This window comes from Oncorhynchus kisutch, linkage group LG17, assembly GCF_002021735.2.
Source record: "Oncorhynchus kisutch isolate 150728-3 linkage group LG17, Okis_V2, whole genome shotgun sequence".
NCBI classification, from domain to species: Eukaryota; Metazoa; Chordata; class Actinopteri; order Salmoniformes; family Salmonidae; genus Oncorhynchus; species Oncorhynchus kisutch.
In genome coordinates, this window is record NC_034190.2 from 55,269,637 (window position 1) to 55,296,381 (window position 26,745).

Consider the following 26,745-nt stretch of genomic DNA (forward strand, 5'->3'; position numbering starts at 1 on the left):
ACACTATCTATGTTTTGCTTAGTCTGGCAGTAACCCAGAACTAGCAAAAGGCAGAAGATCTCTCTTGCTGCTGCTGACAACAACTGCATGTAAGTTGTTCTTCTACATCATAATAAATATATGTCTGCATCAATAGCGGTGCGTGGGTAAAAATCACTGGGGAAGGAAGCCAAGACAGAAAAAAAGCCAAATTGTGTTGTGATAATTGCGTTGTTTGCTCTATAACCTATTAGTTCATATGCCTTGCCACCGTGATATATATATATAGGCCCAAGGCCGAGACAACAAGAAGACAGAGTGGCAGAATAAATTCAACCACACCTGTGTTTCATCACAAAACCGGAGAGCAACATCTGTCCTGTGAAGTCCACTAAGCATATTGCATGTAACAAACAGTTACATGACCTACAGCAAGGTCAAGAAAGCTGATGTTTCCGACATTTTCGGACCACTAAACAACTATTGATTTAGAACCCCAGAGAGTTACTGCAAGTCGCAAAGTGTTAAACAGTAGCTGCCTTCACCATTCCAGCACAATTTCAACTTCAACATCATCAAATCACCTATGCTTCATCTAATACAGCGACAACTAAACGATAACAAAAACAATTTAGTCCAATCAACGTCAGCTAAATATGATGAGGCTGTGGCTCTGATTTGTGTGAAATGTTGACGTTGAAAGGGTGCTGGATCAATAGTTGTTAATCAGTCTGGCGGAAACATGAACTTGCTTCAGCATGCTGTGGCGGTGGGTAGTCTATGTTCTTTTTTCTATGTAGTATTTATGTGTTTGGCCTGGTATGGTTCTCAATCAGAGGCCGGTGTCGTTCGTTGTCTCTGATTGAGAATCATACTTAGGTAGCCTGTTTTCCCCATTTTAGTTGTGGGTGATTATTTTCTGTTGTGTATCTGCACCATACAGAACTGTTTTGTTTTCGTTTCTGTCTTTCACTTTGTTATTTTGTATTTTTGTGTTCAGTGTCTTTTCATAAAAAATGATTAACACTTACTACGTTGCACATTGGTCCGATCTGTCATACTCCTCGTCAGAGGAAGACGAATTTCATTACAGAATCACCCACCACAACCGGACCAAGCAGCGTGGTAACCAGGAGCAGAGGGTTCTGGACTCCTTGACATTGGAGGAGATTTTGGACGGAAAGGGACCTTGGGCATAGGCTGGGGAATATCGCCGCCCCTGGGAAGAGCTGGAGGCAGCCAAAGCCGAGAGGCGGCATCATGAGGAGCTAGCACGGCAGTGCAACAGGGACAAGAGGCAGACCCAAAAATGTTATGGGGGGGGGCACACGTGGCTAAGTCAGGTAGGAGACCTGAGCCAACTCCCCGTGCTTACCGTGGAGAGAGGTGGACCGGGCAGGCACCGTGTTATGCCGTGAGGCACACGGTGTCCCCAGTGTACAGGCATAGCCCGGTGCGCTACATTGCAGCGCCTCTATCGGCCGGGCTAGAGTGGGCATCGAGCCAGGTGCTATGAAGCCGGCTCAGCGCATCTGGTCTCCAGTGCGTCTCCTCGGCCCGGGGTATATGGCACCAGCCCTTCGCACGGTGTCCCCGGTAAGCCAGCACAGCCCAGTGCGGTCTGTTCCACCCCGCCGCACTGGCCGGGCTACGGGGAGGATCCAGCCAGGACAGGTTGTGCAGGCTCGGTGCTCGAGACCTCCACTGCGCCTCCACGGTCCGGTCCATCCGGTGCCTCCTCCACGCACCAGGCCTCCGGTGGCAGCCCCACGCACCAGGCTGTCTCTCCGTCTCCTCCCTCCAGGTGCTCCCTCCTGTCCAGCGCTGCCAGAGCCGCCCGTCAATCAGGAGCTGCCAGAGCCGCCCGTCTGTTCTGAGCTGCCAGAGTTGCCCGTCTGTCCTGAGCTGCCAGAGCCGCCCGTCTGTCCTGAGCTGCCAGAGCCGCCCGTCTGTCCTGAGCTGCCAGAGCCGCCCGTCAGTCAAGACCTGCCAGAGCCGCCCATCTATTTGGGACCCGCTGCAAGCGTCTCCAGTCCGAGGTCGGCGGCGAGGTTCGCCGCTCTAAAGGCGCCACTGAAGCGGGCAAAAAAACGGGCAAAGACTATGGTGGAGTGGGGTCGACGTCCCATGCTAGAACCGCCAACGCGGAGAGACGGGCGGCACAGTCTGCAAAACATCACTCTAGAGGAGATCTGCATGGAGGAATGGGCCAAAATACCAGCAACAGTGTGTGAAAACCTTGTGAAGACTTACAGAAAACGTTTGACCTCATTGCCAACAAAGGGTATATAACAAAGTATTGAGATAAACTTTTGTTATTGACCAAATACTTTTTTTCCACCATAATTTGCAAATAAATTCATAAAAAATCCTACAATGTGATTTTCTGGATTTTCTTTCTCATTTTGTCTGTCATAGTCGAAGTGTACCTATGATGAAAATTACAGGCTTCTCTCATCTTTTTAAGTGGGAGAACTTTTGGTGGCTGACTAAATACTTTTTTGCCCCACTGTACATGACCTTATTTCAGTTGTCAGTCAAAAAGAGGGTGTCTTCTCCTGAAATCTGCTCCTGCATTCATCCCAGTCATCAGCATCAGAGTATTGGGGTAGGTGCATGTCTGACATCAATTTGTACGCAATTACAATGATAATTTAATATGGTCAATTTCAGAAAATGTTATATAACATAAACATACGGTTGACTATGCCTATGGTATAATGATATGTTTTACATTGTGTGGTAGGTTTTGTGGGTTTGACACTCTTATGTAGATGTCATAACCAGCCATAATAAAATAACTACCGTGGTAGGTTTTGTGGGGTTTGACACACTTATGTAGATGTCATAATCAGCCATAATAAAATAACTACCGTGGTAGGTTTTGTGAGGTTTGACACTCTTATGTAGGTGTCATAACCAGCCATAAAATAATGCAATATATGTCACAACAGTTATACAAAATATGTGTGTCATGACAGTGTTACGACCATATTAAGACCGGTCATTAGGATAGGTTGAGTTATGTCAGCTGTTGACATATGTCATGCTTATGACCGTGTCATAACGTGTCATGACCGTGTCATAACGTGTTATGACAGTGGGTGTCAAGTAAAGTGTTACCGTGTGGGTCATAGCAAGCTCAAGCTCCTTAATGTTGCTGCTGGTCAATGTAATTTCTTGATGAACTACCCTTATCATGCATTTGTCTGCTCCGCTATCGCTCATGGCTACGATGTTGTCGTCCTGTCTCCTGTCTGTTTGTTTTTTGTGTAACCTTGTCCAGAGGTATTCCTAAGTAGGTCTACTGTGTGTGTGTAGCTTACTGAACCACTTGAAGAAAAAAAGTTCCTTAATAATGGAAAAATGTAATTCTATTCCAAAAACTGGTAAACTTGAAGCAGCACTGGATTTAAAACGAGCATGTTCCTAACATCCGGAGTCCGCACACCCGCACAGTCTGCAACCCAGCTTGACAGCACTGGATCATGTTCATTAGGGCACACAACAGAATGCGTTTTTGTGAGAAAAAAATTATTGCATCTCTCACAGTTTCGGTCCATTTTCTTCCATTTGGTGCCCAATGAACACAGCCCTAGTTTTAGGAGGCTAAATGTGCTGTCGAGAACCAATGGAAAGTACTGTATTATTGGGTGTGAAGTGTACACATGGCTGCTTCCTGGGTTACGAGACTGTGTTGCAAGTCCAGGGGAGGTCATAGGTCAGGCAGGGTGGTAGTAGTATTAGAGAGGTTAGAGGTCATGGGAGAATGTTACTGACACTGTGTACTCACATATAGTAAGGGCTGCTTTCCAACAATCTCAAATGGCACCCTTCCCTCATCTCCTTTATGAAAAACACTCAAACTGCTTGAACAAAAACAAATATGAAATCAGGTTGAAATCAGGTCTCGTCTAATTGGCCATGAAGTGAAGGAGTCAAGAAGGACAAGCAGCCATTTGGGAGAGTTGGGACAGGGCCCTGTCAAAGATGGACTCTGCCACTCATGTGACAGAAGATGTCAGCCCCCAGCACGACAAGAGGAATTAGGATTAAAGCCATACCACAAACATACATACAAACAAACAAACACACACAGGGAAGAGAGGAAGGCCACGTGGAAATTCAGTGTTGTTTATTTTATTTTAAAATAATTATTCTCATTTAGATCTTTCGCATATTTTGTTGCCATGCCATTAAAAGGTTCTTCACTTTGCCCTCCAGTGCTAAACATCTTCTAGTCCTCATGGCTTGAGCCTCAGTTGAGACCAATTATTTTACTTTAAATAAAAACTCTTTAATAGTAATTTCAATAGTGTTTCATAATTTACAAAAAAATGAAAATATTCGACCGTGAAATGAGAGGGAATTTTGTTGCAACATAAAATGATATAATGGTCATCTGATGTGGCGTCCCAGCTGGAAAGGATACTTTAATATTCCGATAGAAATTCCGTAAAGCTATTCCTTTTTTCCCTAATATTATTCCGGTTTTCCAGATACTCCTTTTGATCTAAGGACCCTGAATAATAACTTCAATAAACGGACCCTTAATTACACCGTCAAGGGTGAGTCAATACACTCTCCAACAAAACAGTTATAACTGCTTATGTCAGCTACCATCCACATGGCACATGGTATGCAACCTGTGGTTTTTGACATAAGCATCTATGAGTGTGATGCCTATGAATGAGATAAAATTTGTATTATGTCCCACATATAATAATCCTCTAAATGCTTATTGAGGGACCTCCAATTGCTAAAGCTGCCCTTTCATTTTAATGAGTGTTTCCATTTTCTAGCAGGTAGGATGACCCGTTAGCCAGCAGTCTTACATGGGGTTTCCAATAAAGCTTCTGCTCAGGGAAAAAGGGAAAAGATACTAATTTAATCTAATGTGTTTTGTTCCCCGGGGTAAAACACTATTAACCTTGGGCACCTATTTAATTGCCTTTTCAGCAATGGCTTGAACCTCCAAATCTGACTGCTCTTTTTTAGTCCAGCACAGGGGTTACTAGGGGGGAGGGCGGGGGGGGGGGGGTGTCTAATGTGTGCATTTGTTTCAGTTTGATTAGCCTGGCTCAATTTGGTATTAACACGCAGGGCAACCTCTCATCAGAAAAAATCTTCCCTCTCTCAACCCTTCCAACCTATTGTGCCATCCACACACCTCCCACACCTGTCAATCAAACCTGAATCTATAATGTCTGTCAGACTGACCCTCATTTCCAAATAGGCTGCAAGGTAGTGCACTTTTCAGGATGAATCAGCGTTGTCTACTGTATACAATTTCAAACACGATTTTTCAATCAATTTCAAATTAGAGCCACTTGTTACAGTGAAACCATGACAAGCTTGTAAATTATATTGTATTTTAGAGCTACAATTATATATGATATATTTGAGAATGGCATTCATTTATTCTGCAGAAAGTTTGGAAGACAATGGTCATTTAGAGAAAAAGCAGACTGAATTATTTCTGATTTCCCTCTTAACACTGTGATAATCCTCGTAATGAAAATAGGATTAAAACTCTAGAGCCAAATTTTGATTTGATTTATTTCACCTTTATTTAACCAGGTAGGCTAGTTGAGAACAAGTTCTCATTTACAACTGCGACCTGGCCAAGATAAAGCAAAGCAGTGCGACATGACTTGCTCTCTGGAAGCTGTCGAAATGTTAAACTTTTAGGAATCCCCCAGAATATGAATTTGAGGATGTCACATTTCCAATACTTTTAAAAATGTATTTTTTAAAACTAGTTTGACAAATACATTACGGGGGGGGGGGGGGGGGCTATCAATGCCTATTTAAGCTATGTATGAAAGTTGTGAAACTAATATTTTAGAACTTGCTGACTCCCATAACTCATTTTGACTCTCTAGTCACGTTTATACTTGGTTGTAATATGCGTCATTTGTCCTGATCTTGTCCTCATTCTCATTGTGCCCACATTTTTAGACAGGTGTAGACGATTAAAAGACGCATTGTGAATGGATTTTGATCTAATCTTATAAGTGTAAACGTGCAAGATCAGGACAAGATCGAGACAAGATCAGGACAAAGGACGCATGTTAGCAGCAGGTATTGGCGAGGCTACTAAAATGTCTGCCTTATTCATTATCAATGGCGAAGGTGTACTTACAACAAATTCCTTGTTTGCTAAGTTCGCCCTACAGTACATTGCTCTTCGTTACTGTTTGTTGTTATGGTATTAGAACAGTAGACTGCAGAATTATTTTTTTTAAACTGAAAAATTTGCTTAGATTGTGCTGATTTACTGGCATATTGAACCATGTCGCGCTCCACAAGAACTCTGTGGGTAGTGCTAAAACAATGACATCATATCTGAATTCCTCCATATTTATGCACCTTCGCCACAGTTGCCATGCATTTAGGAAACAGGTAGCTTCTACACATGCACATTAGACATGCTTGGATCGGGGACGATAGAATTGTTAGTCGATTTCCTCCGTTTTCAGCTTTTGTTTCATGTGGGGGATGGCCTTGTGAATTTTTTTGGGCCTGAGCTCATATTATAAATCCAAATGTTTTGGACTACAGGTTGGAGTCGATTTGTATTCTGACATCTTAAAGGAGCAATCTGCAGTTTTAAAAGATAACAAAGCAATCCCCCCCACTGCTGTTTTGGTAAAAAGCTGAGGGATGGGGCTGGAAAAATGTAACCTCTCTCAAAATCATGGACAGAGCAATGAATACAGGGACTGACATTTCATAATATCAACATTTTAGTTTTAACCTTGTTTAGAGGCTATACAGTCAACTTAATGTTACATTCTTTACAGAAAAAAACTATTTTGGGATAAATATATAATTAATTTAAAAGTCTAAATATTTATGTAGCAATCGCAGATTGCCCTTTTAAAATGTTGATTTGAACAACAGTCAAGAAATGTATTTGAACTTTCTTGGTGATCGGGAGGATAATGAAGATGTGGGTATTTAGGGAGTTTTAGACATCAGATCACAGGATGACTAGAGGTTAGTTGAGGAGTCTTAAGGTTAGAATAAACTTTCCTCAAAATGGCCGTGTGGAGGGAATGGACCAAGCAGGACAATGAATAGGGAGTATAAGTTAAACAAAAAGCAGGGAGGAGGTCAAAAATTATGACAAAAAAAGGCATTCAGGGCAAAAAATACATTTACAAGCACAAAGTGCACAATGATTGTTATTTACACATACAGCAGTCCTTCAAGTTTCCAGTTATCGAAAACAAAAGTTAAAAATATAAAGACAATTAAAAGAATCAAATACAACCACTTTTTGCTCTGCAGATACAGTAAACATCCACACGTAGTAAGGATCCCGGCTGTGGTTACACTGTTCGCTCTATTTACAGTACTGTACATACAGATGCAATTTGCTTGTAATATTTTAAACTTCAGCGACGCAAGATGCGCCTCAGGCTTCTCTCATGGTCTCCAACCATGGACAGGCACACACACACACGGCTAAACACACACACCCACACGTACGGCCAAACACACACGCACACACTGACAGAAAACCCTCTTATGCATCACCACTCAGGGACACAGGTGGGACTCTCTGCCACCTTTTCACCAGTCTGCATCTTCCTCTATGTAATAATCAGGAGTTGAAGTACCGTCAAACAGACCCGGGTCCATTGACTTGCGCTGCTTTCCCCGGGCGAAGACACGTGACAGAGAGCCCAGGCCCATCTTCTCTTTCTTCTTCTTACGCTTCTGGTCCTCCAGATCCTCTAGTGACTGCAGGGAGAGACAGATGAGAGATCAGAGAGAATGAGATGCAGAGATAAAGAGACGAGTAGAACAGAAATATACAACACATAGCGAGTGAAGGAAAGCGATTGAGAGAAAGAGAGAGAGACAGAAAGAGGTGAAGTGATACTGAGTGAACTAGTCAGGCATGTGTCTGTTATCTGATAGGGAGCACATTCAAAAGAAAGGAATACATGAAGCGAGAGTGGCAAAACCACAGTTGAAGTGGCTGGAATAACATCAACATAAGTTTCACAGGAGCTGATCTTACGCTAGCCAGAAACCAACACATAATCTGTCAAAATGTAATTTCTCCCATTCGTAACGCAACTCTATGTAGACATATTAGGCAGCTATCCCAAATAAAACCTACTTTTTTAAAGACGGCCTGTTCTGGTGAAACTCCCTCAACTACAGCACAAGGGGCATGCTTTCAGAGATGGGGAGTAGAGTAGCCTGGTCCAAGATCTGTTTGTGTGGACTTTGGAGTTGGCAAACCAGCACAAACAAATCTGGGACCAGGCTAGGAGTAACCCAGAACCAAATTTAGCGCCAGCCACTGGAGATATTGGGAGAGATAAGGATTAGAGTAGAGTTGTGAAGGAGTTGATTACTTGAAGGGGTGGGCAGCTCTTACATTACAGAGGGAGTGTGTCCGGTGGCGGGGGGAGTTGATATCACTGGGGGTGGATGAGCGGTCGCCCTCCAAGGCCGAGGCATCTGAGATTATGGAGGGCTGGCGGGAGTGACACGGGCTCACCCTGACTGCAGCCACTGTGGGGAAAAGGAAGAAATGTTAAAAACAGGTTTGAAACAAGTAAATGGGTTGACCAAGGTAAATGTAAAAAAAAGAATGTCAACCCCATATTAATCTTCAATACCCCAATATCCACATGGGAACATCATGGATTTCTATGTTTTGTGGTCACAAAGATAGCAGATAAGTATTTCTGATGACATCACAAGTAAACACTTTTGACATCATCAAATCAAAGTGTATTTGTCATGTGCGCCGAATACAACAGGTATTACAGGGAAATGCTTACTTACAGGCTCTAACCAATATTGAAAAAAGGTATTAGGTGAACAATAGGTAAGTAAAGAATAAAAACAACAGTAAAAAATAAAATGCTAATTTATTACTTAAAAATCATACAATGTGATTTTCTGGATTTTTGTTTTAGATTCCGTCTCTCACAGGTGAAGTGTACCTATGATACAAATTACAGACCTCTACATGCATTGTAAGTTGGAAAACCTGCAAAATCAGCAGTGTATCAAATACTTGTTCTGCCCACTGTACATGTAGACATGATTCAAGTGACTAAGCATATGTGACGAACAGAGAGTAGCAGTAGTGTAAAAAAGGGGTTGGCGGGTGGTGGGTGGCAGGACACAATGCAGATGGCCCGGTTAGCCAATGTGCGGCAGCACTTGTTGGTCGGCCCAATTGAGGTAGTATGTACATGAGTGTATAGTTAAAGTGACTATACATATATGATAAACAGAGAGTAGCAGCAGCGTAAAAGATGGGTTGGGGGAGGGGGCACACAATGCAAATGGTCCGGGTAGCCATTTGATTACCTGTTCAGAAGTCTTATGGCTTGGGGGTAAAAACTGTTGAGAAGCCTTTTTGTCCTAGACTTAGCACTCCAGTACTGCTTGCCATGCAGTAGTAGAGAGAACAGTCTATGACTGGGGTGGCTGGGGTAAATTTTTAGGGCCTTCCTCTGACACCGCCTGGTGTAGAGGTCTTGGATGGCAGACAGCTTAGCCCCAGTGATGTACCGGGCAGTACGCACTACCCTCTGTAGTGCCTAGTGGTCGGAGGCCGAGCAATTGACGTACCAGACAGTGATGCAACCAGTCCGGATGCTCTCGATGTTGCAGCTATAATCTTTTTAGTTTCCTGAGAGGGAATAAGCTTTGTCGTACCCTCTTCACGACTGTCTTGGTGTGTTTGGACCATTCTAGCTAGTTTTTTGTGTTTTCTTTTGTGTGAATTTGACCCCTTTTTCTCCCCAATTTCATGGTATCCAATTGTTTTAGTAGCAACTATATCGTCTCATCGCTACAACTTCCGTACGGGCTCGGGAGAGACGAAGGTTGAAAGTCATGCGTCCTCCGATACACAACTCAACCCGGAAGCCAGCCGCACCAATGTGTCGGAGGAAACACCGTGCACCTGGCAACCTTGGTTAGCGCGCACTGCGCCCGGCCCGCCACAGGAGTCGCTGGTCGCGATGAGACAAGGAAATCCCTACCGGCCAAGCCCTCCCTAACCCAGACGACGCTAGGCCAATTGTGCTTCGCCCCGCGGACCTCCCGGTCGCGGCCGGTTACGACAGAGCCTGGGCGCGAACCCAGAGTCTCTGATGGCACACCCGGGAGGCCACATTCTAGCTTGTTGGTGATGTGGACACCAAGGAACTTGAAGCTATCAACCTGCTCCACTACAGCCCCGTCGATGAGAATGGGGGAGTGCTCGGTCCTCCTTGTCCTGTAGTCCACAATCATCTCCTTCGTCTTGGTTACGTTGAGGGATAGGTTGTTATTCTGGCACCACCCGGCCAGGTCTCTGACCACCTCCCTATAGGCTGTCTCGTCATTATGGGTGATCAGGCCTACCACTGTTGTGTCGTCTGCAAACTTAATGATGGTGTTGGAGTCGTGCCTGGCCATGCAGTCGTGGGTGAACAGTGAGTACAGGAAGGGACTGAGCACGCACCCCTGGGGGGCTCCAGTGTTAAGGATCAGCGTGGCAGATGTGTTTCTACTTACCCTCACCACCTGGGGGAGGCCCGTCAAGAAGTCCAGTATCCAGTTGCAGAGGGAGGTGTTTAGTCCCAGGATCCTTAGCTTAGTGATGAGCTTTGAGGATACTATGGTGTTGAACGCTGAGCTGTAGTCAATGAATAGCATTCTCACATAGGTGTTCCTTTTGTCCAAGTGGGAAAGGGCAGTGTGGAGTGCAATAGAGATTACATCACCTGTGGATCTGTTTTGGCGGTATGCAAATTTGGAGTGGGTCTAGGGTTTCTGGGATAATGGTGTTGATGTTGACCACTAAAGGCTGGTAATGGTTATCTAGGCAGGTTGCTTTCGTGTTCTTGGGCACAGGGACTATGGTGGTCTGCTTGAAACATGTTGGTATTACAGACTCAATCAGGGACATGTTGAAAATGTCAGTGAAGACACCTGCCAGTTGGTCAGCACATGCCCGGAGCACACGTCCTGGTAATCCACCTGGCCCTGCAGTCTTTTGAATGTTGACCTGTTTAAAGATCTTGCTCTCCATAGCTGACGTGAGTGTGATCACACAGTCGTCCGGAACAGCTGATGCTCTCATGCATGCCTCAGTGTTGCTTGCCTCTGTCACGTCCTGACCTTAGTTCCTTTTTTATGTCTCTGTTTTAGTTTGGTCAGGGCGTGAGTTGGGGTGGGCATTCTATGTTTTGTAGTCTAGGTTTTGTATTTCTATGTGTTTGGCCTGGTATGGTTCCCAATCAGAGGCAGCTGGAAATCGTTGTCTCTGATTGAGAACCATACTTAGGCAGCCTGTTTTCCCACTATGGGTGTGGGTAGTTTCGTGTTGGTCTATTTTTGTTATTTTGGTCTTAGTGTTCTGAGTTTAAGAAATATGAACATGGACACTTACCACGCTGCATATTGGTCCGATCCTTCATACTCCTCCTCAGATGAAGAGGACAGCTGTTACAGCCTCGAAGCAAGCATAGAAGTGATTTAGCTCATCTGGTAGACTCGTGTCACTGGGCAGCTCGCGGCTGTGCTTCCCCTTGTAGTCTGTAATAGTTTGCACGTCCTGCCACATAAAATGAGTGTCGGAGCCGGTGTAGTATGACTCAATCTTAGCCATGTATTGACGCTTTGCCTGTTTGATGGTTCGTCGCAGGGCATAGCCGGATTTCTTACAAGCTTCCGGGTTAGAGCCCCGCACCTTGAAAGCCGCAGCTCTACCCTTTAGCTCAGTGCAAATGTTGCCTGTAATCCAGGGCTTCTGGGTGGGGTATGTACGTACAGTCACTGTGGGGACGACGTCCTCGATGCATTTATTGATAAAGTCAGTGACTGGTGTGCATCATCTGATTTTAACCGACCTTGATCAGGCAAAGGTTATAGTAAAGTAAGACGCATATACAGATTTGGTTGTTCAAAAGTTACCATGCATTGTGACATCAGGAGGAAATCAGTCACCACGTTGCTTGCTTAGCGAGTACCACTTCCCCCGATTAGGCTCATACCTGGCTCAAACTCGGGACCTCTGCATTGCTAACACACTCCTTGAGAACGCTCCAACAGTTTGAGCCACCCAAAAGGTACCAACATTTAATGTTCGACATGGAGTGAGCTTATGGTACGTTCTTAACGTCCTTAACTCAGTTAAACATGGCTAACAGTCCCACCAGTGTCATCCTTTGTGTGTGTGCATGCGTGTGTGTGTGTGTGTGCGTGCGCCTCACCTTGTCTGTCTGTGGGGTGGCCTGTGTGGACGTGGTAGAGGGTCTGTTGACTCTGCCGGATGGCTGCAGTGAGGGGCAGGTCCGCGTGCATCACCCACTCTTGGTTGTTGCCGTTGACAACCGCCTCTGTGGGCATGGCTAGAGACTGGCGCTTGGGCACATCCTTAGTTAGGGTCGCTAAGGACTGTTTCGCCTAGGAGGGAACACAAACACACACGGACACACACACACACACACACACATCAGCTCCATGCGGCATTACCATCGCCAATTTTACAATCTATTCCTACAGCAAGATGGCTATTCACGACTCTTCGCAAGTGAGTGTGAACATTCATAATGTATGTGTGTGTTTGGGTGCGATCAAGTGTGCACATGTATATAAAACAGCCAACTACAATAGTGACACTGCTGTGTGGGTTTTGGTCTCTGTTGGGCTTTCTCGTCTGTCTGTGTTTCATGAAAAATTCAGCCGTACGCGTGTTCCCCTTTGATGTGTGAAATCGCTCACTGATGCTGAGAGATGGACAGAATAGCTAGGGGAAGTGTTTACAGCCAACACACCGACAGAGAAAAAGAGAGAGGGGGAGTGGGGTAGAGAGAGGTGGGGGAGAAGTGGGGGGAGAGAGGATGTGAGAGAGTGACAAAGACATGGGACAAACACCAAATTGAGAGACTGCATGCAGAATTCTGCAAAAATATACTCTGTGTACAACGTAAAACACCAAATAATGCATGCAGAGCAGAATTAGGCCGATACCCACTAATTATCAAAATCCAGAAAAGAGCCATTCAATTCTACAACCACCTAAAAGGAAGTGACTCCAAATCTTTCCATAACAAAGGCATCACCGACAGAGAAATTAACAATGAGAAGAGTCCCCTAAGCAAGCTGGTTCTGGGGCTCTGTTCACAAACACAAACAGACCCCACAGAGCCCCAGGACAGCAACACAATTAGACCCAACCAAATCATGAGGAAAAAAATGGTGAAATACAACAGTGTGCAATCACAGCAGCAACATTTGTGACCTGTTGCCACAAGAAAAGGGCAAGCAGTGAAGAACAAACACCATTGTAAATACAACCTACATTTATGTTGATTTATTCTCACTTTTCTACTATTTGTACAACATTACAACACTGTATATAGACATAATATGCCTTTGCAATGTCTTTATTATTTTGGAACTTATGTAAGTTCTAATGTTTACTGGTCATTTTGTATTGTTTATTTCACTTTTGTTTATGATCTATTTCACTTGCTTTGGCACTGTAAACATATGCTTCCCATGCCAATGAAGCCCCTTAAATTGAAATTGAATTGCGAGAGAGAGGGAGTAAGAGGGGGGGGGGGTAGATAGTTAGATAGTGAAAGACAGGGGATGTGGGGGGAAAATAGAAAGAGAGCATGAGAGCGAAATAGATCATCATCATCATCATCATCGTCACCCCTAGGGTTGCAAAGCTAATGGTAATTTACCAAAGTTACTGGAATCTTCTGTAATTTTGGTAATTAACAGGTTATTTATGGTAATCTATGGTAATTTAAGTAATTTATACTTTTATAACGTCATTCATATTTACTATTCATTTTTTTATATCTGCGTCTATATTGTCTATGAGTACCTGGTGGATAGACCATATGGTTCAAGAGGAAATAGCCTAATTGCTGAAAGAAGCATCTAATCAACAATGGCATTATTTTCAATTAACTCTGCAACTTCAATTAACTCTGCCAAAACATATTGACATAGTAAAATAAATATTAAACACAAAGGGTATTTGCTATGTTGATGGTTTATAATAATTTAATTTTGAAATCTTATTTGATTATATTATATACACTAAACAAAAATACAAGTGCAGCATGCAACAATTTCAAAGATTTTACTGAGTTAGAGTTCATATAAGGAAATCAATCAATTTAAATAGATTCATTAGGGCCTTCAAAAAAAGATTGGGGAGTAGATCAGAAAACCAGTCAGTATCTGGTGTGACCACCATTTGCCTTAATGCATCATGACACATCTCCTTCACATAGAGTTGATCAGGCTGTTGATTGTGGCCTGTGGAATATTTTCCCACTCCTCTTCAATGCCTGTTCGAAGTTGCTGGCGGGAGCATCCCAAACATGCCTGGTGAGTATGCAGGCCATGGAAGAACTGGGACATTTTCAGCTTCCAAGAACTGTCTACAGATCCTTGCGACATGGGGCCGTGTATTATCATGCTGAAACATAAGGTGATGGCGGTGGATGAATGGCACGACAATGGGCCTCAGGATCCCGTCACGGTATCTTGGTGAATTGAAATTGCCATCGATAAAATGCAATTGTGTTCGTTGTCCATAGCTTATGCCTGCCCATACCATAACCCCAATGCCACCATGGAGCACTCTGTCCATAACGTTGACATCAGCAAACTCCTCGCCATCTGCCCGGCACAGATGAAACCCGGGATGTATCCGTGAAAATAACACTTCTCCAGTGTGCCAGTGGCCATTGAAGGCGAGCACTTGCCCACTGAATTCGGTTACAACGCCGAACTGCAGTCAGGTCAAGACTCTAGTGAGGACGACGAGCACGCAAATGTGCTTCCCTGAGATGGTTTCTGACAGTTTGTGCAGAAATGCTTAGGTTCTGCGAACTCACAGTTTCATCAGCTGTCTGGGTGGCTGGTCGCAGACGATCCCAATGCAAGAGGAAGTCAGATGTGGAGGTCCTGGGCTGGTGTGGTTACACGTGTTTTGCAGTTGTGAGGCTGGTTGGACATACTGCCACATTCTCTAAAACAACAAAGGAGGTGGTTTATGGTAGAGAAATTAACACTGCAGGACATTCCTGCAGTCAGCACGCCAATTGTACGCTCCCTCAAAACTTGAGACATCTGTGGCATTGCGTCATGTGACAAAACTGCACATTTTAGAGTGGCCATTTATTGTCCCCAGCACAAGTTGCACTTGTGTAATGATCATGCTGTTTAATCAGCTTCTTGATATGTCACACCTGTCAGGTGGATGGATTATCTAGGCAAAGGGGAAATGCTCACCAACAGGGATGTAAACAAATGTGTGCACAAAATTGAAGAGAAAAAAGCTTTTTTGTGCGTATGAAAAATGTCTGCTAACTTTTATTTCAGCTCATGAAACATGTGACCAACACCTTACATTTTCTGTTGATATTTTTTACTCAGTGTACTTTACATGTGATAAGGCCACACAGCGGGCCAGAGATAAGTAGACACCTGTGGTAATCTAAATGATCCAAAACAGCCACTAGATAACTTGTGATAAATTACATAAAATCCTTGAAAGTTACCAAAAGGCTGGTACTTTACTGGTAAGCTTTGAAAGTTTCCAGTAATATACCCTTCCTTTGCAACAGTAGTACCCTCATCCGAATGATCATAATCATCAACCCATCATCATCATCATCATCATCATCACCATCAAAAACGTCCCCAACCTCTTAAATGACCCGTTCACAATCCTTAGGACAGTGCTAAGCATTTCCCTGGTCAAACAATGAGCCCATGTGTGGAACTCAGATGTTAGTTCATTAATTCATCAATGCACTTCCCTAACAACTACACCAGATGATCCGTCTAGTCACTCCGAGTTAGATGAAACCAAGAAAAGGGGTCAATCAGATTGAGAACATTCAAATCATTCACAAATCGACTCAAATAGGGATCATTCCGTCAAGAGGTTATCGGACCATTGGCATCAACCAGGGGGTTAGTGATGCACGTGCATACCAGAGCTGGGTTCAAATAGTATTTGATTGCACAAGCCTGTGTGGAGTGCCAGAAGGACGGGATTGGCTCTTTTCTGGACTATTCAAATGGTTTTTGTTGCGCCAGGCAAGCTCCATCAAGCACAACTAAAGCATTTGGTGGATTTCAAATACTATTCGAACCCAGGACTCCCTAAATGAATTTCACACTGGGGAGAAGATCAGGGGAATGGCGGCACGCTTTGAAATAGAGCGACGTGGCGGGGGTGGGGTGGGGTGGGGGGGGTGTCACAAAGAGAGGCGAGCAGGGGGTCCGTTCTTACCGACATGACCCTAGGGGAAGGCTCCCTGTCGACGGGGCGATCAAACACCCAGTATTCCATTTTCTGTGTCACACTGTTACTTATCTGAGGGAGGAGACAGGAAGGGCACACACACACACATACACACGTTGAGAGGGGCTGCTCTTCTGTGTGTGTGTAGAAGGAGTGTAATGGTCCAGCAACAGATGTAGCAAAACTCTGGGTTTCTTACCCTGACTTGCTGAACGGGCTCGAGCGTGTGTGTATTTGCAGGTGTGTATTCTTCTGTGTGTTTCAGGCTGTATGTACAGTTGAAGTCGGACATTTACATACACTTAGGTTGGAGTCTTTAACAAACTATAGTTTTGGCAAGTTGGTTAGGACATCTACTTTGTGCATGAAAGTAATTTTTCCAACAATTGTTAACAGACAGATTATTTCACTGTATCACAATTCCAGTGGGTCAGAAGTTTACATACACTAAGTTGACCGTGCATTTAAACAGCTTTCCAGAAGAGGATGTCATGGCTTTAGAAGCTTCTGATAGGCTAATTGACATAATTTGTGTCAATTGGAGGTGTACCTGTGGATGTATTTCAAGGCCTACCTTCAAACGCAATGCCTCTTTGCTTGACATCATGGGAAAATCAAAAGAAATCAGCCAAGACCTCAGAAAAAATGTTGTAGACCTCTTCAAGTCTGGTTCATCCTTGTGAGCAATTTCCAAACGACTGAAGGTACCACATTCATCTGTACAAACAATAGTACGCAAGTATAAACACCATGGGACCACGCAGCCGTCATACCGCTCAGGAAGGAGACGCGCTCTGTCTCCTAGAGATGAACGTACTTTGGTGTGAAAAGTGCAAATCAATCCCAGAACAATAGCAAAGGACCTTGTGAAGATGCTGGAGGAAACAGGTACAAAAGTATCTATATCCACAGTAAAACGAGTCCTATATCGACATAACCTGAAAGGCTGCTCAGCAAGGAAGAAGCCACTGTTCCAAAACCACCATATAAAAGGTGTGCAAGTGCACATGGGGACAAAGGCTGCTCAGCAAGGAAGAAGCCACTGCTCCAAAACCGCCATAAAAAAGGTTTGCAACTGCACATTGGGACAAAGATTGTACTTTTTGGAGAAATGGCCTGTGGTCTGATGAAACAAAAATAGAACTGTTTGGCCATAATGACCATCGTTATGTTTGGAGGAAAAAGGGGGAGGCTTGCAAGCCAAAGAACACCATCCCATCCGTGAAGCACAGGGTGGCAGCATCATGTTGTGGGGGTGTTTTGCTGCAGGAGGGACTGGTGCACTTCACGAAATAGATGGCTTCATGAGGGAGGAAAATTACGTGGATATATTGAAGCAACATCTCAAGACATCAGTCAGGAAGTTAAAGCTTGGTCGCAAATGGGTCTTCCAAATGAAGAATGACCCCAGGCATACTTCCAAAGTTGTGGCAGAATGGCTTAAGGACAACAAAGTCAAGGTATTCGAGTGGACATCACAAAGCCCTGACATCAATCCTATATAAAATGTGTGGGTAGAACAGAAAAAGTGTGTGCGAGCAAGGAGGCCTACAAACCTTACTCAGTTACCTGACCAAACCTGACCAAAATTCTACTTATTGTGAGTTAGCTTGTGGAAGGCTACCTGAAACATTTGACCCAAGTTAAACAATTTCAAGACAATGCTACCAAATAGTAATTGTGTGTATGCAAACCTCTGACCCACTGGGAATGTGATGAAAGAAATAAAAGCTGAAATAAATCACTCTCTCTACTATTATTCTGACATTTCACATTCTTAAAATAAAGTGGTGATCCTAACTGACCTAAGACAGGTTTTTCACTAGGATTAAATGTCAGGAATTGTGAAAAACTGAGTTTATGTAAACTTCCGACTTCAAATTGTATGAGTGTGTGTGTCTCACCATGGCCAGCTCGGCCTCCAGCTCCTTGATCCTGTTCTCCTTCAGGTCCAGTTGGGAGCGTAGGGCGCCGGAGTGCTCTGTAGATTCCTTAGTCTGCCGCCGTAGGTCCCACTTCTCCCTCTCCAACAGGTCCTTCTCCTTAGCCAGCACTTTCACCGCATCCTCACTCTCCTGACAGGCAGAGAGAGGGGCGGATAGTGGGCGATACGGGGGAGAGAGAGGGGAGAGTAAGAGGAGAGGGGCACACATTCATTCATCTTTTCAATTACTTACAATGACATAACAAGTTAATGACAATCATTATACTACTTCTATGATTTGTGCACTTTGTATCTTAATAAAAGCTAATAAAGCCTTGTGTGTGTGTGTGTGTGAGACGTGTCGTACTTTTCTGTGCTGTTCGTAGTTGCGGATGAAGTCACGGAGCTGCTCCTCTCGGCTCTCCAGTGTGGCGTAGAGCTGCTGCATCTGGTTGACCAGATCTGCTTTCTCCGCCTTCAAACGCTTCCGGTCCGCCTTCATCGCTATGAAGACAATAAGAGAGTCAGTTAGCATAGTCTCTATACAGAGGATATATGTTCAGTTCTATGTTGTTAACATTATTGTCACAAGTGTACGGTGTCCATATTAGGATTGTCTCAGAAGGACTATTCCATTCCAAAGCAGAGTTGAATACTACTAGTAATACACAGTGTGAACACTAATTACAGTACCACATTCGTTGAACTGTGAGAAAAGGCAAAGTACACAAAAGCACAATGCACTTCTTTTTAAATTCAGTTGGGGACAAATGAGCAGTGTATAGAGATCCTTCGATAAGCCTGCTCTTGCATGTCTAATGCTGAGTGGGAGCTTGTTGATGGAAAAGTGAATCAGAGATGGGCCTTTATGTCAATCTCTTCATCTCAACTGACATTTAAATCTTACAGAGCCTGAGAGGGATGCAGACAGGTGGACTTCCACTCTGTCACTTAACCCAGCCGTACTACAGAGTGGGGATCAACGTAGATAAACACCCTCTGCTTCTCTGCTCTTTTCTCTTTGATTCTCCCTTAAGTTATATAGATTTAATCTAACCACATTTACCTCATGTCTTTGGTTTAAACTGGGAGATGGCAAAATCTCTCTTTCTCTCCCCATCTCTCACATAGCCAAGCCTCCAGCTGGGTCTCATTAATTAAGTTCCATTGCAGACACTGCAATTGAGCGACGTTCACAGACAGCATCTGGGGGTCGCTCACACACTCGGACGGACGCATCAACCCAGCGCCAACTTTTCACAAGGACAGATTCACCCTCTTTTTACTCCCTCTGCTCACCCGCAGTCTCCGGGAGACCAATCCCCATGCCAATGTAATGTATGACTGAGCCACCTGGCCGGACCACAAAAACAAAGAGATCCCCCCTCATTGGTCAGGCCGACAGGAAGCTCCGCTCCTTTCTGCACCTGCTACAGGAAATTCTATCAAAGCTCCCTTTGAGCTGAGAGAAAAAGTGGCAGAGCAAAAAAATAAATAATAATCTCGTATTGGCAAGTATTTGGCAACAAAAACTCCCTCTACAACCCATTGAGGCAGAGCCTTGTTCATTGTCACAGTTCATGTGTGGTGCGTTCATAAATAGACAGAATTAGGAGGGATGTGGCGTTGTCTCAGTTCCTTCAGAGACCCAGAGGTTCTGCTTTAAGCCGGACAGGTGAGACAGGAAACCGCCGGAGTGCCACCTTCACTGACAACCATATTAATGACTTCCATTCTCAGAGACACGGATGGCTTCTCCAAGACTCCAGCCACTCCAAAAGTCATTATCAGATGAGACAGGGCAAACCACCAGGGAACCGGGCAAACAGACCTGGAGCTAATGTTGTGTGTAGAGTTTGAGGACAAAAAAAACGAACTGAACGGATGTATTTTCATACACTGTCTCTATGATAAGACCAGCACCTGCTCTCCCCTCGATGTGTGTGTGTATGTGTGAATGTCCGTATGTGGGTGTGAGTGTGTTTATGGATGAACGTGTGTGTGTGTGTCTCTGTGTGTGTGTGTGTGTGTGTGTGTGTGTCTGAACATACGTGTGCGTGCATCAGCTCAAGGGCATTCCAGGTAACAGCGGGAGTGAGAGGAGAACAAAACACACTGGAAAAACACAAATGCATTACTAGCAGCGGGACACGGACCAATCTTTCCCATCTACCCACGGTTCCTGCAAAACACTTCACAGACCATAACCCTACCCCATTCGCTCTACCCTATCTCAGCATTGTCTATGAGACAAAGGGATATGTGGTTTGTGACCACACATTGCACACTCATTTTTGATTACAGCTGTCTTTCTTTCATAATGTGGCACCCTATTCCCTACGTAGTGCACTATTGAGCCCGATTGCCCCTGGACAAAAGCAGTTCACTATATAGTGGCTTCATTCATTAGTGTGTGTGGATCGGAACATTATGTTCCTGTGGGAACTTTCGGTTACTCGAGAGGCTCCTACGTCCTGTGTGACTGAACCACAGTGAGTCCCATCATGCTTAGGGTCATGTATAAAAATGCTGGGCAGACACAGTTGCCAAAAGAAACCTACAGGCCCGAGTGCTTGTTTCCCACGGTGAAGGGTTCTGTCGGCTCTGTTATGGTGGGGCGTGCATTTTCCTGACATGGTTTAGGTCCCCTTACAGGCCAATGTAAACACCAATAAATGCAGCCATTCTGAGTGATCACCTTCAACCTATGGTGAATCATGTCTATCCTGATGGGAGTGGTCTCTTCCAGGATGACAATGGCCCCATTCACTGCACACGAGTGGTCTCTGAATGGTTTAATGAAAACGATGTACACTATATGCGACGTGGTGGTACAACACCCTTTATGTTGGTGTTGCCTTTATTTTACCTGTACATAAAATTCATATATTCATCAAATATTACCCTACACTGTACTACAATGGGGGGGGGTCACTGTAAAACATAATTCCCCTGGCTGACCTTTGACCCTCACTGCTGCAGAGATCCTGTAGTTTACGAGCGAGCCAGGGGAGCTACCATTAAAAATGGATCAACCATTCCTCATTAACTGCTAGTCCGGGGACTGTGAAGACCAGTAGCAAAGACATTTCAGTGGGGGAATCTGGGCAGAAAAGCAGCAGAGACTTTGATAAAACGATAAAAGATGAAGATGAAAATAATTCAAATTAAATTGAGCTTGCGCTGAATTTGCAAAACCCAACCAACTTGATTATTCGATTCAGTCGTTACTGTGTGAATCTGCCACATACAACTTGGCACTGCAGTGTTACTTTTCATTTCAACGCACCCACCATTTATCGACCGTAGAGGAGATTTTAATTTAATTTAATTCACTTCTGACACATAGTTACTTTGCTATCTGTATCTATTCAGCAGCTAAGACCATATGTGGCACTGGTGGTTTTTCATCAAAATAAGACAATTAGCAGCAGCTACTGTATGGACACCACCATTCACAGATTCTAGCTTTTCAGACCTCTCTATGTCTGTCTCATTACTCTAGTGTAAGGTCTGTCTTTCCATGCAGCGTATATGAGGCCTGGCAATGAGGAGAGGGGCCAAGCTGATTGTTGAGGCGAGCCACCAATCACAATTCATTATACTGAGGTGCAATTAATGAAACCTTTAAGAGTTCCTTAAAGAGGACCATCGCTGTAGAGTTTTTCAATGAATTTTGATCGGGTGATTGGTTGTTCTCTTGATTGGGGATAGGTGGACAAAGGTACCATAGGCAACCACTAGGTGGCACTGTGAACCTAAATTACAACTCCCTGGAGACAAATTGACTGAAGATTGAACTACGAAGCAGTTCGAATATCTCTTAGACGAAACAGCTGCCAGCAAAAATAATTACATAAAGAACCTTGGAAGTTTGGAGCACATTAGCCTGACTGCATTTATGTTTTCCACTTTTCAAATTCAATTGGAGTCGTTTTGAAAGAAGCCTTCATTTGTTAAGGCCTCTAAAACTGTAATTAATTTAACGTGATCGGGTGAAGTGGTCCAACGAGAGCGTGACGACTCTTGTGGGCCGCTCTGTGGTGTTTGTGTGTATTCTACTGAGGAAGGGGTCCAGAGTGTGGGGCTGTGCAGCTTTCAAAACATGTCGTAGTGTGAAATAGCACTAAATGCACTCGGCAGATTGTGCTTTGATGATACATTGGCGTCTGAGGCTTTCATTTCTGACTGCATTGACTGGGAATCCCAGAGAGATAGTCATTGGCCATTGTGGAAATAGCTAATTGAAAACTGGCAGCATGGACAAAGTACGCTTTGAATAATTGATGCTAATTAAACATCCAACTTGTTTGCAGAGAAATTGTCCAACCCAAAAGGGGCTCAGATAAACTGCTAAACACATTGAAATGATAACAGTTCAGTTGCAGTAGCTGGACTGGACATTTCAGTTCAATAGATCTAAAATGGCCCTTGTTTTTTGCCAAGGTAGGTTAGGCTATGTCTAAGCTGCCTCCTTTACTTGTTTCCTTCTGCTGCAATTGTCTATATATAGCCCTATCCACTCTATGCCTTGCACCTAACTAACTTGGGTATGTTTCTTACCCTGTCCTTCTCCTGCCCACTCCTGCTAGCTTGAGCATTCACGGGCATCACAACAAACCTACAATTATGAGCGGGTGGCAATTACCCACCAAAACAATTACAGTGTTCAAAGCCCAATGACCGGCATGGAGTGGGCTGAGCAGAGGGCTTCACACAGAGATGGGGCTGTGTTAGAGGGATACACAATGAGAGGGAAAGAGAGAGAGGGAAGGAGGGAGGGAGATAGCTGATAAGTGCTTATTGTATCTGGGATTGAGAAAAGGAGGGTGGGTGGATTGAAGGTGCCCTTGTTCCACTTTTGAATTAATTTACTCAGATACAAAACTCTCCAAACGTAGGGAACTAACTTACTCAGAGCTAAGGTAGGAACAACACCCTGTATAAAACCCAATGGAACAATATACTGCAATTCTCTGCTGGCATGCAACAGCAGAAGAAACAAGATGCCATCCACGTCTCTGTCACTCATCTGTACCCCTCCAGCCTTCTTTTCCATCCCGACAGATAAACACAAAACCACAGAGTTGTCCTGTATCACATCAATCTTTAGGAGAGGTAATCAAAGTCCCTGTAAGAGCTTATGCTCTCGAAACTTTGGGCTCTTTTCCCCAGGCGAGGATTTAGTTTGGGTTAAATCAAACAGAAACAACAATCTGCCTCAGTTTAATTTGCAGCAGTCGAGCATCATTCTATTTGACAAGATACTCTCCAGAACACTTCTGTTTCCCACCAGAAGGTACTTCAAACCAAATGGTCCCCCAGCTTGAAGAACTCATGAGTCCTCTAGTGGGTCTACGCTACTTCGCTAACTCAGGTAACAGTAAGGAAAACAGAAGTGCTAGCTAACTGCTTTTGTGTCTCTGACTTCTTCAATATGACATGCTATTTTATCAAATTGATTACCTAACGTTTAATTGATTACATGATTTAATTAACTAATTTATAACCTGGGGAACCACGGAAGAATTAGCTTATATAGAGCGGCTATCTCCCGAATCCACTCTTAAAGATCTTTTATATCAATAGCAGTCAGTCATTAATTATTCTTTACCTAATATCAGTCTTATCTGAACATCGTAAAATTGTTGGTTATCTGCACAAACCCAGCCTTTAATTATGAATCATCCATACACAAATTGGCTCAATTATTTATTTACTAACTAATTAAACAATTACAGAATATACAATACATAATAACATTATACAGTAAATACCGTCCCTAGTGGACTGAACAAAAACTGTTTGTTTACAACACGATAGATTCAGAGAGAAGAGAAGGGGGTTATGGAAGGGAGACTAAGGAACAGGGGTCTCTATTGGACCTGGGAAACTATTCTCACATAAATACATATGCCACTAACGATCGCTCATTTGGAAAAGCAATGCATTATATTTACAGGAAGCTGGCTTCAATAGTTGAGCTGGTGATGTGAGGCTCTGGTTTGCCCAGTCAATGTCGCCATCGTCCTTTGTGGCATCTTCCGGGTCGTCGTGTGAGAGGTTCACTTGGTCTAAGAGGTTCATCTCACTCTGGAGATGCTTCCGTGTCGGTCAGTGTTCTCGTACTAGATTTACAGCTGCAGTCTGTTAGGCTGTAATCTAGGACTCACTTCTTCTTGAACGATCAATACTTCAGAGTTCATACCGTTTCACGTGTGAAGCAAGCTCTCTCATTTCCTGGCCTGTATAGTTGAAATTAGCCCTTTTCAACGTGGAGGACAAGTCCTCCGGTTATTTGGAACTGAGGTGAGTTTGTCACGGGGGCTTTTATAGAAATGTAGAAAAGGGGTTGGTTCATAATTTCCAACCAATGTCTATTCACTTGGGAGTGGTTACTGAGTAGTTGAACTTTACATGAGAGACAATTCTAATTTTAAAGCTTAACATCACATTACATCATTTCACAATTAGTTATCTTTACTCATTTATTTTATACAATAATTAGATGCAAGCCTCATAACTGAGGAACCTATATAAACAGAGTTAGATTCATGTGGCTGTACTGTCTTTCATGAGGTCACAAAAATGAAACAAAATGGACCGGGTCGTAGCTGGCTTCTCCACCAACCGTTTACACAAAATAAGAATATTGTTCAATTCTAAAATTCTGGGATGTTGTAGAATTTGTCGGGAGAGTTCCGTTGTTCTACTGTGACACTCTCTCTCCCATACTGCATGGTCAGGGAGACGAGGAATTTACGACGTGGTTGTAAAGTCATAAAACTGCTCCCCCTCCCCTCCTAACAGGAAAGGGGGAGGGTGTTGTTCACATCTCTGCTAGCCAAGTCACTGAAAGGGCTAGCGTCATGACACTGCTAATGACTTGTGTGAAAAGGTTACTGTTCCTTTAACAGGGCCCAGTGTTCTACGGTTGCCATGGTTTAAGTACACATGACGACAGCGCTACTTTGGCCACATAGGTCCGCTCTCCTGGGTTTAGCTCCCATCTATCAAAACAAACCCACACACTATAATTATTCCTGCTACTGCTCATAAGTATGCCGAACCAGAGAGAGAAAGCATTCCCGCATTTATGGAAAACAAACAGCACAACAACACAAACATTTAAATGAGCCAAAATGGGGAGAACAGATGTTTCCAAGTTCTGCTTGGCCATGGCTGAAAGTGGCACCACTAGGGACATCTTCAACATAACATGCCATTTCCTGTATCTGGGACCAGGCTGTGAGAGCTATTGACGCTCACGCTAAGATCGCAGTTCCAGTGGTAGGACCTTGACACAGTGTGGTCAGTTTGTGCTAGCTACAGATGACGTCCATCCTTTGATGGTAACAAGGGTGCCACGAGTTGTTATAGTAATGGACCCCCACCTTTAGCTCGATCATAACACCACCTCACTCAATGTGGTTTACTTTGTCATACTTAAGATCACCAGGGGCAATCAGGGGTAATGATATATCAGTCTCTGAGTCATATTTTATTGTATTTAATTTTTAATTTTAATTTTTCCCTCCCCAGTTTCCATATTGTCTCATCATTGCAACTCCCCAACAGGCTCGGGAGGCAAAGGTCAAGTCATGCGTCCTCCGAAAGATGACACGCCAAACCGCACTTCTTAATACCGGCCTGCTTAACCCGGAAGGCAGCCGCACCAATGATTCAGAGAAAACACCATTCAACTGGCAAACGGGGTCAGCCTGCAGAAGCCTGGCTCGCCACAAGGAGTCACTAGAGCGCAATGAGCTAAGTAAAGCCCCCCCCGGCCAAACCCTCCCCTATCCCGGATGACACTGGGCCAATTGTGCGCCGCACTACGGGACTCCCGATCACGGCCAGTTGTGATACAGCCTGGGATTGAACCCGGGTCTGTAGTGACGCATCTAGCAGTGTGATGCAGTGACATCTGCGCCACTGAGCAATGTTTTTGACATTAGCGAGTCACAGTGGGGCCTCACAGAGTGTCATAGTAGCGGGGGGAAAAATGTACAAGCTCAACTATGGGTGTCATGGCAACTAAAGTGCTAGCTAGCTTCTCTTTTACCCTTTGATATCAACCAAAAAAGATAGGGAGGACATATCAGACTCTGGCCTCAGAATTTATTACCCTAGTACCTGCACCAGCCTATCAGTAGATGACAAAGTACTCGCATGTCACTTCACATTAATTCTTTGACGATCAGTGCTGAAAGCTATTCCCGAGCAATGAAAACAAACTTCTATTAATTAAGAGATGACAACAAGCAATTTCCTTTGTTCTCCCACGCAGGGGAGCTTGATCATAGAGCAAAGCCATCCTGCTTAACTTCTCTAGACCCTGTAAGATAACAGAAGCCTCTCTTAATTCAGCTTTCATTACTTGCGATTGCTCTTAGTGTCTGCAGGAGTCTGTTTGCTTTGGCTTTCATTGCAGACCACTCATAAAATATTTAAGTTCAGAGGCTACCCACTGGGCACACACTAGTTCAATCAACGTTGTTTCCACGTCAAAATTACATTGAACCAA

The 26,745-nt window shown here is 44.1% G+C and overlaps 1 protein-coding gene across 9 annotated transcripts in view; it reads right to left on the reverse strand.

Moving 5' to 3' along the window:
• Positions 1 to 26,745, reverse strand: part of LOC109907939 (kazrin) — a 209,951-nt gene that overhangs the window by 14,740 nt on the left and 168,466 nt on the right. For 4 of the 9 annotated variants that reach the window (XM_031794109.1, XM_031794111.1, XM_020506245.2 and 1 more), the window contains 6 exons: positions 18,586 to 18,722; positions 18,199 to 18,369; positions 16,283 to 16,366; positions 12,225 to 12,417; positions 8,381 to 8,517; positions 7,608 to 7,731 (listed from right to left, as the gene is read on the reverse strand). In XM_031794109.1, coding sequence (XP_031649969.1) covers positions 7,608 to 7,731; positions 8,381 to 8,517; positions 12,225 to 12,417; positions 16,283 to 16,366; positions 18,199 to 18,369; positions 18,586 to 18,722 — 846 coding nt within the window. Of the gene's footprint in view, positions 1 to 4,099; positions 7,732 to 8,380; positions 8,518 to 12,224; positions 12,418 to 16,282; positions 16,367 to 18,198; positions 18,370 to 18,585; positions 18,723 to 26,745 lie in introns of those variants that run through there. The other 5 variants (XM_031794113.1, XM_031794115.1, XM_031794114.1 and 2 more) reach the window with 2 other exon arrangements.